The 11,692-nt window shown below is 35.3% G+C and overlaps 3 protein-coding genes across 3 annotated transcripts; 1 reads left to right on the top strand and 2 right to left on the bottom strand.

The window, feature by feature from the left end:
- Positions 1 to 795: 795 nt before the first annotated feature.
- LOC132130997 (membrane-associated progesterone receptor component 1-like) lies at positions 796 to 2,443 on the bottom strand. The gene is made up of 3 exons (XM_059542939.1): positions 2,109 to 2,443; positions 1,299 to 1,454; positions 796 to 1,187 (listed from the first exon to the last, which is right to left on the bottom strand). Exons 1-3 carry the CDS (start codon positions 2,395 to 2,397, stop codon positions 1,093 to 1,095), a joined length of 540 nt encoding a protein of 179 aa, XP_059398922.1. The 5' UTR covers positions 2,398 to 2,443; the 3' UTR covers positions 796 to 1,092.
- Positions 2,444 to 3,087: 644 nt separating this feature from the next.
- Positions 3,088 to 8,298, top strand: LOC132130996 (protein FAM114A2-like). The gene is made up of 14 exons (XM_059542938.1): positions 3,088 to 3,213; positions 3,462 to 3,709; positions 4,402 to 4,501; positions 4,587 to 4,685; positions 4,778 to 4,905; positions 5,028 to 5,162; positions 5,311 to 5,469; positions 5,556 to 5,679; positions 6,993 to 7,078; positions 7,162 to 7,287; positions 7,408 to 7,547; positions 7,623 to 7,695; positions 7,800 to 7,853; positions 8,145 to 8,298. Exons 1-14 carry the CDS (start codon positions 3,096 to 3,098, stop codon positions 8,241 to 8,243), a joined length of 1,689 nt encoding a protein of 562 aa, XP_059398921.1. The 5' UTR covers positions 3,088 to 3,095; the 3' UTR covers positions 8,244 to 8,298.
- Positions 8,299 to 9,661: 1,363 nt separating this feature from the next.
- LOC132130323 (small ribosomal subunit protein uS17m-like) lies at positions 9,662 to 10,677 on the bottom strand. The gene is made up of 3 exons (XM_059542008.1): positions 10,550 to 10,677; positions 10,210 to 10,360; positions 9,662 to 10,013 (listed from the first exon to the last, which is right to left on the bottom strand). Exons 2-3 carry the CDS (start codon positions 10,330 to 10,332, stop codon positions 9,729 to 9,731), a joined length of 408 nt encoding a protein of 135 aa, XP_059397991.1. The 5' UTR covers positions 10,333 to 10,360; positions 10,550 to 10,677; the 3' UTR covers positions 9,662 to 9,728.
- Positions 10,678 to 11,692: the final 1,015 nt, after the last annotated feature.

Genomic DNA, 11,692 nt, shown 5'->3' on the forward strand with positions numbered 1-11,692 from the left:
CAGTAGCCTGTTGTATCACATTTAATATATTTTTACACGAAAATAAAAAGAAAACCTGTATGGACAATCAAGTCGTCAAGTCCAGTAAATGTCTATCTTGAAATATTAATGAAAATACAGAAGTTATTCTTACATTTACTTTATAAAAATCATTAGATTTCACATCAAAATCACAGGGTGGATATTTCTAGAATTATACAAACAGGCCATTTACTTGCTAAAAAAAAAAGTCTTAATCAGATGACAGAAGGCATGTAGTAGATTGTGTAAAACAGGTTTTACAGCAGATTTGATCATGTTGATAATCTATAGGCCAATTATCATACAACAGGCTTTATAAAGCTAACTAGCTACAGGGAGAGTTCAGCTGGAGCAAATGCTTTGATAAATGCTTAATTCAACTACACGAGAGTGTGGGTTCATGGATACACCACCACTAATAAGCAATGTAGAATTTAAACGAACGTAGAGCTTTAAAACAAAATCAGTAAATCACAATGATAATAAATCATATTCTTTAATAATGAAAATTATGAACAGAAAAGGTGTTTTGCAAACACTTGTCTTGGTAACAAAAGTTGAAAACATAATCTCATGGAATGTTACGTGTATCTAATCTACAAATGTCCTGAGCAGATGTTAAGACTATCATGTGATAAGTTTACTCAAAACCCTCTTTAGCATGGGTCTAATCTTAATCTGTATCAGAGAAACTGGTTTAATAATCAACCCTGAATGACAGCACCACTCCAACTTTTACTATGGCACTCATTTAAAAGCATTCTATTGTAAAAATTTAGATGAGAAATTGTGTTCTATATTTACAGGAAACCATATATTCCTGAAGAATATAATTTACCAAGAATTCTTCAAATGACATGATTATGAGACACAGTTGCTGTAGATATAACATATCCTACATTAGTTTAATGAACACAGTGATATGAAATTCTGTTTATGAACGTATGGCGGGCTAATTAACGTCACAGTGATGTATATAAAATGACATGGAGGTTGCTGTCTAGCTATCAGCAAAATGTGACTGCAACAAAACTACATCATATATCTAACATAATCTGTGATCTCAGTGTTCTAATCCTTCTTTTTGTCCTTGACTTCCTCATCGTCTGTGTACTCTGTCGGTTCTTCTCCAGGTTTAAGAAGCTTCCCAACGTAATCATATTTCTCTGTGGAGGCAAATACAAGCTTTTATTCAACGTTTAGCAATGAAGCCTTTCTGACTCATTCCCGAAGAGCGCAACTGCAAAATCTGGAACGAAAGGTGTCCTTCAACTCACGTGTGAACTGGGTCTCCCACTCGCTCAGGCTCTCCTGCTGCATAGCATTGAGATCTGAAAGATCATCATGAGTGTCTTTCAAGGCCTCCTTCTCCAAACAGAACGTGGCCAGTCCTCTGGATGCATCTCGGCCCGCAAAGACCCCATAAGGGCCCTCTAAAAGTGAACAAATGGGTATTAGCTCTTCACAAATATATCATCTTAACAGGAATGCTAAACAAGTAGTATACATTTTTTTTAATGAAGCACCATTTTTTTAATGGAGCACTCTGTGCATAGAGGACATCTTTAGTCTAGTCTAGTCAACCTTTATCCGAGTTTGGTTAATCATTCACTGATGACCAGCAGTTTTGGCATTGCAAAAGCGTGCACAAAAGTTCCAAAAACGGACAAAATACTGCTATGACGTCACAGTATCAGAAGCAAAATAATGTAAACATTGATGCAGGCTTAAACAGGGTTGCGTGACATCTCCGTTATCCTAAATTTCCAGTAGGTTAGGGGTTATGACTTGGCATTTGTACATGGTTTAAAAAGTGCAACGTAAAGGGGCGTGTCTGGAATTAAATTAATGCATTTTAATAGATATATAATTTGATAGATACAAATTGATAGCCTGAATGCACTGTAAGTCGCTTTGGATAAAAGCGTCTGCTAAATGCATAAATGTAATTTAATTTAATATAATATTTTAAAACGAAAAACTCGCAAATATGACAAAGTAGTTCAAGTAATTACAGCACAATAAAATCACCCTGAGAAAAGTTTGAAATAAGACCCGCGACTGAATTTGTGATCTTCGCGTGTTACCTGGTCCGTAGAACTTCTTTCCTCTCGTGACATCAAACACTTTCCCGTTGATAGCCATCAGGATTCTGGGGTTTTTCAGTCCATCGTATTCCTGCAGTTCTGCTAAAGTAAAATCTATTTTCTTTAGTTTAGGCAGCGGCTCTTCAACTGGGCCTAAGTCTGCAGGCTTGTCTCCGCGAACGATTTTGTACAAAAGGAATAAACAGAGACATAGCAAGCTAATGTTCAGAGGCGAAGTGAAAATTTCCTGAAGAATGCCAGAAGTTTGCTCGACCTCTTCTTCAGCCATTTTCGTTTCTGATGCTGTTGCGTGAGAAGGTCGAGACTCATCTACGACCACAGCAGTAAACCAATCACAGAAGCCAAAAACACACAATAGTGTGGACGCCAGCCAATCAGATTAGTGGTGGATTTCTGGGGCGTGTAGTTTTTGTGATGAGTTTTGAAGTTAACTGTAATCTGGAAGCGTTGCGTCACTTTTTTTGTATGTTTTCTAAAAGTGAAAAAAATTATTTTTTTATGGTTAAAACAATATTTAAACTATATTTGTAAACATAACTAATGCACTGTGCCAATGATACAATTATGTTTCATGTACTTCAGTAAAAATATAAATGACTGAAACAGGAAAGTGTATGGACTTCAGTTCGAAGTTACATATTTTATAAAATGTTCTACAGTCATGTAGTACTGTAACTGCCATGAAAAATGTTAATATAAAAATGTGAAACAGTAAAAACTGTTAATTTACAAAAACCTGACAGCAGGGGGAAAAAACATATTAAGTCAGTTCTGATGAACTGTGGCTATAATGTGGATAATTAACCGATTGTATTAAATATAGTTAGAAATATACAGTCGATAATATCTCATAATTTTCGTAACATCGTTATTTTTTACAGTAAAATTAACAAAAATATTTTTACATAAATGCATATGCTGTTGGTCCTAAAGTACTTCCTCCAAACAGCAGGCGGCGGAATAAAAATGTGGAGTCTATTTTCATTCCTCGATGGAAGAGCGAGTGTAACGGGAAAAACAAAACACAGCAGGGCTAAGTCCAGTGACGTGGCCGCACGACAGAGAAGACAAACCGGGGCAATAGGTTGTGTATGTAATGTTTATCCCTTGTTTATTTGAATATTAAAGTCTTGGTTATAATTCCATTTATAGCGTTCAGCTCACTGGATACTGACTAACTATTGTCGAAGAAAGTTAGCTTCGCTTTAAGTACAGTACAGTATAGAGACAGAATTAACGTTAATGTGGCTTATTTGCTAAGTATGTACTACAGCAGTTGTTATAACTGCGGGACTTACTTTAAGTAATTATCTGTTTATATGTCCATTTCAGGAAACTGGTATGTGATTAAGATGTCCGACAACGAAAGCTCCAGAAAGGACCAAACGGAGAAATCAGTGGACCAAGAGCCCAAAGAGCATTCATCACTCACACGAGATGAGGCATCTGCTGAGACTCAGAGGGACAGCTCCACTGATGTAGCACCAACCCGAAAGACCAGGAGACGACCAGAGCACAAACCTCCACCAGAAGAACAGAAGAGCCCAGAGACACAAAAACCAGCAGAGAGCGCTTCAGACGTAAGCTTTTATCACATTTCTACCAAACATATATGTATATCAGTACTGTGCAGTGGTGTTCTGAAATGAGTTTTTTTTTAATCAAATGTAAATTTCTGTCCCAGTCACATGTTGTTGGCTAAATAAACATTACTTGCACTACCAGAAGAAAAAAATGTATATTATATTTTTACATTAACAATGTAATCAGTGTTCTATTTGTCAAATTAGGTTTTGAACTTCAGATAAGATATTTAAATCAAAGACTACTTCACTGTGGCTGATTTGAAGTGTAACATTTCAATAAGTGCCCATATTATCAGCATTAACAAGTTATTTTCATTTTCTAATTTTATTTTTGTGGTCCGTTATAATACATTTACAGTATTACATTTACTTTTAGTTCCTGTCTTTTTAAAGCCCACCTTTCCGCTCTGTAAGAGAAGACCTTACCGTCTACAGCCGCGAGAGGGCGCTCTATGCTGCTCAGTGCTCCTGTAGTCTACACTGAAAACATAGAGCGCCCTCTCGCGGCTGTAGACGGTAATGTTTTCTGTTGGTTCTTGGTTCTAAATAAATGCGACTTATAGTCCAGTGCGACTTATATGTTTTTTCCTCATCACGACGTATTTTTGGACTGATGCGACTTATACTCAGGTGCGACTTATAGTCCGAAAAATACGGGTATATAAAATGTCACTTATTTCCATCAGGCCTCACCAGAGACGGCTGTTTCCCAGGGAGGTTGGGGTTACTGGGGTAGCTGGGGTAAATCTATCCTCTCCACTGCTACTGCCACTGTAGCTACTGTGGGTAAGAGACTCAAGATTTTCACTTTTCTATTAAACAGCTCAGTTTTTATATCATCAAGACTCACACTATCCTTTCATTGTCAAAGGCCAAGGGTTGACACAGGTCATTGAGAAAGCAGAGACGTCTCTAGGAATCCCAAGTCCTGAGGAGCTTTCAGCTCAAGCGGAAAAAGAAAAAACTGATGGTAAGGATGTGCTCTTTGATTGACATGGGATAGATAAGACCAAGCGCACCAGTTCACAAGTATTGATGATCTTTCTGCTTTTTGCTCTGCAGATTCAGCTGGTAACAAGGAAAGTAAAGATGAAGGGGATAAGACGTATGGGATGGGTGGTGCTATGGGAATGATCTCCTCCAGTAGTATGGGAATGCTGTCATCGTTCTCCACTGTAGTTCAGAGTACGGTAAGGGCAAGCTAATTTATGCTGTTTGATAATAAAGCTAAAATCATTTTGAGATTCATTGTTTTAATTATTTTATTTGATTGTATATTTATTTATTCTGTTTTCCTATGGTTGTTGACTAGGGTAAGACAGTAATAAGTGGTGGTCTGGATGCATTGGAGTTTATTGGGAAGAAGACCATGGATGTGATAGCAGAGGGAGACCCCGGCTTCAAGAAAACAAAGGGACTGATGAACAGAAACTCCACACTGTCACAGGTGCAGAAGCTATGAGGACTGTCTCTCGCAACTTCAGCTCCCCTTCAGACACTCCTGCAGAAATATATGACCTTTACTTGAACAAACATTGTCATCTTGGCAGATTCATAATTTGAACTGACCTGATTCTGTTTTTCATCTCTTAAAGGTCTTGAGGGAAGCCAAAGAACGTGAGGAGCAGCAGAAAGCTGAAAACTTCACTTCAGAAACTGACAAGAAGGCTCATTATGGGATGTTGTTTGATGAGTTTCAAGGCCTGTCCCATCTGGAAGCTTTGGAGATCCTCTCTAGAGAGAGTGAAGATAAAGTCGGTGGAATTTTTTACAACTATAAAACAATGCTAGAATTTAAAACGGTGAAGGGTTTGAACTCCGGTGTTATGTTTGTGTGCAGGTGAAATCTGTGCTTACCACTCTGTCCGGTGAGGAGTTGGTTAAACTAAAACAAGTACTTCAGGAGATTAAAGAGCCTTTTTCCCTTATGGAGTTTGATGACGAGCTGGAGGATGATGCGAAGGGTAAAAGCTTACGATGAACACAAAGCTTCAATCAAAAAAAATATAGAGATGTTAACATTTTTGAAATCTCGGACTCAGTAAATTAACTATAAATTTATGTTAATGGTCCCATCGCATGAAAATGTCACTTTATGAGTTTTTTTTTAACATTAATACTAGTTCCTCTAGCCTGTATATGGTCCCCCAGTGGCTAGAAATTTCGATAGGTGTAAACCAAGCTCTGGGTGTCCTGCTCTGCCTTTGAGAAACGAGAGCTCAGACGGGCTGATCTGGAATCTTTCCCTTATGTCGTCATAAGGGGAAAGGTTACCTCCCCTTTCTCTGCTTTGCCCACCCCGAGAAATTTGAGAGAATTTATTCAGCTTATTTTTTACATTTAATTCAGTCGCAATGTCAGCACATGCATTACAAACAGACTTTTACGATATGGATTCACCGCCACAAACAGTGAGTAACAGTGTTCATTAATGCCTGATCTGTGATCAGTGATTTCTGATGTGTAGCTAATCATTCAAGTTCACACAGACTTTCTTTCTAAATCGTTTAATACTGTTTATGCATCACTCAATCAAGCCAGTGACTAAACAATCAACTTCACATTATTTCTCTTAGTAGCATGGAACAAATCTCTTATTTAAATTGTGTTTTAACTACAGAGAGTGATCAAAGAATGCTCCATTTATATTGTTCGGAGCTGTCAATCACACATCGCGAGTAACGTTATATCTGCACATTTGCCCAAACTGCCGTTATAATGAATGACGCTGTTATGCTGCACAATGAAGCTCTAACTGTATTCATGTCGATATTGTGTTTGCTGTTAGTTGTGGTCAAAGCATTTTGTGAGAGAAAATGCGTTGCAATGATGAGATCACTGCATTCACTCGATAAACAGACTCTGTCTACTCAATGCTCATCACTGCAGCGATTCATGTGATGGGAAATATCTAAATAATAATGCTATAATCAACACTTCCACGATTCGTTCATCTCGAAAGCTGTAATAGTAAAAAAAAACATAGTAAAAGTATTTGAGAGGGGTTCCACATGTAATATGCATTTCAAATGCAAAGATATCAGATGTCAATCACAACAGCTGGTGTTTACTCTGAGTATCACAGCAGACACGCCCCTTCAAACAGAGCATTCAGGCAAGAGGACTAAAATCAGGATTTAAAAATGCCTTCTATTTCTAAATTTTAAATGTAAAAATCTTACTAACAATATGAGTACACATTAAAAATAAAATACAAAAAAAGAAAATAATCCACATCATGGGACCTTTAAGAACAAAAAAAAACTTTTATTCCCAGGTGATGATGGCGAGGATTTTGTGAAGGAACTGACAGATCTCCTCCAAAGATTACAGATCTCCACATCGGCAGACAAACTTAGCAAGGTATCACTTGAGCATCTCTTCGTAATTGTAATCTTAAAGTATGTTGCATGTCAGATTATCTACACTTACTCATATCCACTCAGGCGAGAAAAAACGCATTCAACCATATCACAAACATCAAGCTACAAAGTGAAAATCCAGATCAAGAAGAAGAAGAAGAAAAAGAGGAGAAAGAACAGAAAATGGCAGTGACAAAATGCAGTGTTGAGGTTTGCACTCTTGTTATTTAGCCTAAACTGTACTAAATTACTTTTGAGATATGCATACATATATCTTAGAATAATGTATATTTGTGTTGTGCTCTGACAGTTGAGGTTTCATTTTCATAGGAGGCCCATTTGTTTGCCATTACAAGCCTGGCCGAGTTCACAGCCAGATCCATAGAGCAGTTCCACAAAAGCGCTGAAATTCTGCTCCACTGTAACCCTGAGGGGGTGATGGCCACAGAACAAGCCAAAGTCCTATCGCAGTGAGTTATCTTGCAATAATTGTGCAAAATTGCCATTTGGAGAAAATTTTAAATCATAATGTGTTTCAATTTCAGAGTTACTATTGTAATTTGTAAGGAGGTGTCACTACTATCTAAAAAGTTCACGTCATGTTTGACTACAATTGGGGTAAGATGCTTGGCTTCTTATAATTTAGAGATCTGTAATATGTTTATGGTCATTTATAAAATGTGAGTTTTGTATGCCATCAAGTCAAAATGTTTGTATTACAGGCAAATGAAAAGGGAGATGTTCTCAATCCACTTATTACCAGCATTTTTCTGGAGGTTTGTCTTGATTTTTTCTTTTTTTTTCTGCTTAGTTTATAAATAAATATATATATTTTTTAAAATATATATATATATATATATATATATATATTTAAATTAAATTTATGCATTTAGCAGACGCTTTTATCCAAAGCGACTTACAGTGCATTCAGGCTATCAATTTTAACCTATTTTATATATATATATATATATATATATATATATATATATAAAAGATGTTTTAAGATTTCTATGTTAATGTCTTCACAGGAGTATTAACATATTTTTCACTTTATTTTCACTTTTAAGGCATCAAACAGTGCATCATATATCCAGGACGCGTTCCAGCTCCTCATGCCAGTGCTGGAAGTGTCTCATATTCAGAGGACGATGGAGTCGGCACAGTGATAACCACTCAGAAACACTTTACTGTGCAAACTCAGTTTTAATAACAAAAAAACAACATGTGATGGAAGTAAAATAATGTGTTATTTACATTCAGAAAGATATGGGAAGCACATGACATATTGTATGGCGTGCACAGCTTTTGCACATCCGTGATTTGGGGCTTTTTTCCTATTTTAGTATATTTTTGAATAGACTCTTTGTCAGATCTCACCCTATAACTGACAGTGTCTGAATGAATACAGTAATTTAAATAAATGTTTTGTCTAAATGTATAATGAAATAAATAGAAATCATCTTTTTAATATCTTTAAGACTTAAATTGTTTTCAAATAATTATGCAAGTTATATCAGTATTAATGTTCAATTATCTTTTAAATAAACAATTGTTACATGTCTTCTGAATTATAGAACATTCTATGAAAATGCAATGTATACACTAAATAAAGTATGCTAGGAGACATGCTATGTATCAAAATGTGGTATAAAATAAATGTGTACTTAGGACTTTTTGAAAATATCATCTATAATGTTAACTCTAGATAGTGTTATATATACAGTTGTGGCCAGAATTATTAGAACACTAGTATTTTCACCAGCTAAATAAATCAATTATTTCTATATTTTGCTGTAGTGTGTCAGTAGGAAATATCAGTTTATATTTCCAACATTCATTTTGCCATTAACTGTAATAATTCAGTGAGATTATTGTCTGAGTCTGACAACAGCAAGTGCTTCACAGAGATCTGATCTCACTATCATCAAGTCTGTGACCTGAAGAAACCGAACCCACTGAGACAGACTCAATCCAGAAGAACTGTGACAACGTATTCAATACACAATAGGATGCTTCAACTTTTTTTTTGCCAACATTGATAATAAAGTAGCATATTAGAATGATTTCTGAAGGATCAAGTTTCACAGAAGACTGGAGTAATGATGTTAAATACTCTGCTTTGATCACATTAATAAATTACAATTTAAAGTATTTTAAAATAGAACACTTATTTTAAATTCTAATAACATTTCACAATATAAGTTTTTTTCTCTCCAGTATTTTGATCAAATAAATGCTGCCATGATGAGCAGAAGAGACTTCTTTAAAACGTAATAAAAATCACAGCAGTGTAAATTTATATAGATACCTTAAAGCATGGTCTGACACATCATCAATGACAAAAAAGCCTGTGCAGAATATATTACAGGTCTTTTTACTTCCACTAGAGGGCACTGACAGATTGAACTTCTCAATAAAAATGTCTACTAATGACTAGTGGATTTTATTTAGCCATCCTTATCTAGAAATGGTGATTTAAGTCTATTAGTACAGACTTGCAGTATAAAATGATGCATGTTTTCAAAAAAGGACAGCAGATAGAAGCAGCTGTATGTATGGTTAATGACCTCACAAATACTAGACAGTGTTATTATATTTTATGTGAAAATCAAGACATGAATTATGTACATACATCAAAGACAAAAACAATACTATGAGGCGGAAGGAGGTGTGGAGGCAGTAATGTTTAGTTGCTCCAGTTTTTCCGTTAAAGATACGTCTGTGCTTTCCGTAAGAGGCTCCAAATACTGCTTCCCAGCAACCCTCTTCCCAGTGAGCGGGTCGACCACCGTCCCAACTTTATACACTATCTCTTCCAGTTCATGGTTGACATGTTTGGATCTTTTCTCCGGCAAGGCCTTCAACAAAACAACATCCCCAACAGTGCACTGCTCCAAAGGATCATGGGCAAAGTAGGTCTTCCTCTTGTTGTAGTACTAAAAAAAAAGCAGATGAAAACATCAGGATAATTCTGGCATAAACCAACTATTTTACAAATAATTAGTAATTATTTTACTTATCATAGAAATATAAATAACCCTAAGGCTTACAGCTACAAAGATTTTGAGCCAATATAAGGGTAAAAAAATAAAAACAGAAAGACAATATAAGAAAAAAGTCACCATATCTCACCTTGAGCAAGTACGGATCGAGCACAAGTCTCGTGACTCGAACCTTCGCCGTCTTCTTCATCCGGGTTCCGATCACCTGACCGATGATCCATTTCGCGTGGACCGAGGCTTGACGCGTGGACATACCGTTACCGTTTATGTTTTGCAGACCCCTAAAACGTAGTAAATGGTCTTGTTAAACGAACTTGCAGGTAACAGCTCAGTTAAATAATCAATTGCTAGCTAAGGTTACCCAATCCCACATATCTGTTTTACTCACTGAGGCCAATTTTTACATAAAACAGCAACAACAACAGAGATTTCTATTTGTATGTACATAAAAATGTAATTAATACACTTACCGGCTTTACTGAAAAGGTATACGTTAATGTAAAGGTCAAAAACTCATGAAAACATTCAGCATGCGTCTCTGAATGTCAAGACTCGCGGCTCATGTTGATGACGTAATAGGAAAGATGGTACTGGCGGCTTTGAAGTGTCAAATATTTAAGCAACTAGAAAGTTAGATAATATTTTATTTGTTTACTATTTTAAAAGTAGTTTTCCCAAACGCTATTTTTTCTAATGAATAATTTTCTGTTTGACAAATGTTGCAAGAATATATAATTTTTTTTTATATTATATATATTTTTTATATTACATTTTTAATATTATAATATTTTAACAGTCTCCCAACCCGTGAAATGCTTTATATATATATATATATATATATATATATATATATATATATATATATTTTTTTTTACAGATTTGTCAAGTTTTGAAAGATGCAACGTAGTTGTACTTGTTTTTTTAATAATTGTAAAATTAAATAATGAATAATGTGATAATCAAGATTATACAAAATAAATATTTAACATATATTTATTTACATTACATTTACATTTATTCATTTAGCAGATGCTTTTATCCAAAGCGACTTACAGATGAGGACATTGGAAGCAATCAAAAACAACAAAAAGAGCAATGATATATAAGTGCTATAACAAGTCTCAGTTAGGTTAACACAGTACACCTAGCATGGGGTTTTAAATAATATAATATAAAGAAAACGGATAGAATAAAAAAAGAATAGAGCAAGCTAGTGTTAGAGGTCTTTACACATACACACAATTGCATAATTAATGAAAAGAAAATAGAATATAAAAAGATTAGAAAGGTAGTTAGATTTTTTTAAAGAATAGAATGAGAATAGTGAGTGTTAAAGTTAGAGGGTCAAATAAAGATGGAAGAGATGTGTTTTAAGCCGATTCTTGAAGATGGCTAATGACTCAGCTGTCCGGATAGAGTTGGGGAGGTCATTCCACCAGGAAGGAACATTTAATTTAAAAGTCCGTAAAAGTGACTGTGCTTCTTTGGGATGGCACAATCAAGCGACATTCACTTGCAGAACGCAAGCTTGTAGAGGGCACATATTTATATGTAATAATACACATATTATTTCTCAGATTAAATTGTTTTATCGATATCTATATGTTTATGTA

The sequence above is a fragment of the Carassius carassius genome, chromosome 47 (assembly GCF_963082965.1).
Source record: "Carassius carassius chromosome 47, fCarCar2.1, whole genome shotgun sequence".
Taxonomy (NCBI): Eukaryota; Metazoa; Chordata; class Actinopteri; order Cypriniformes; family Cyprinidae; genus Carassius; species Carassius carassius.

Coding starts and splice junctions, on each gene's coding strand:
- LOC132130997 (XM_059542939.1), bottom strand. CDS start 2,397: ATGGCTGAAGAAGAGGTCGAGCAAACTTCTGGCATTCTTCAGGAAATT. Junction 1,455..2,108: donor AAAGAAGTTCTACGGACCAG/GTAACACGCGAA, acceptor GTTCACTTTTAG/AGGGCCCTTATGGGGTCTTT. Junction 1,188..1,298: donor GTGGGAGACCCAGTTCACAC/GTGAGTTGAAGG, acceptor TTGCCTCCACAG/AGAAATATGATTACGTTGGG.
- LOC132130996 (XM_059542938.1), top strand. CDS start 3,096: ATGTGGAGTCTATTTTCATTCCTCGATGGAAGAGCGAGTGTAACGGGA. Junction 3,710..4,401: donor CAGCAGAGAGCGCTTCAGAC/GTAAGCTTTTAT, acceptor TATTTCCATCAG/GCCTCACCAGAGACGGCTGT. Junction 5,163..5,310: donor GAAACTCCACACTGTCACAG/GTGCAGAAGCTA, acceptor CATCTCTTAAAG/GTCTTGAGGGAAGCCAAAGA.
- LOC132130323 (XM_059542008.1), bottom strand. CDS start 10,332: ATGTCCACGCGTCAAGCCTCGGTCCACGCGAAATGGATCATCGGTCAG. Junction 10,014..10,209: donor TCGATCCGTACTTGCTCAAG/GTGAGATATGGT, acceptor CTTTTTTTTTAG/TACTACAACAAGAGGAAGAC.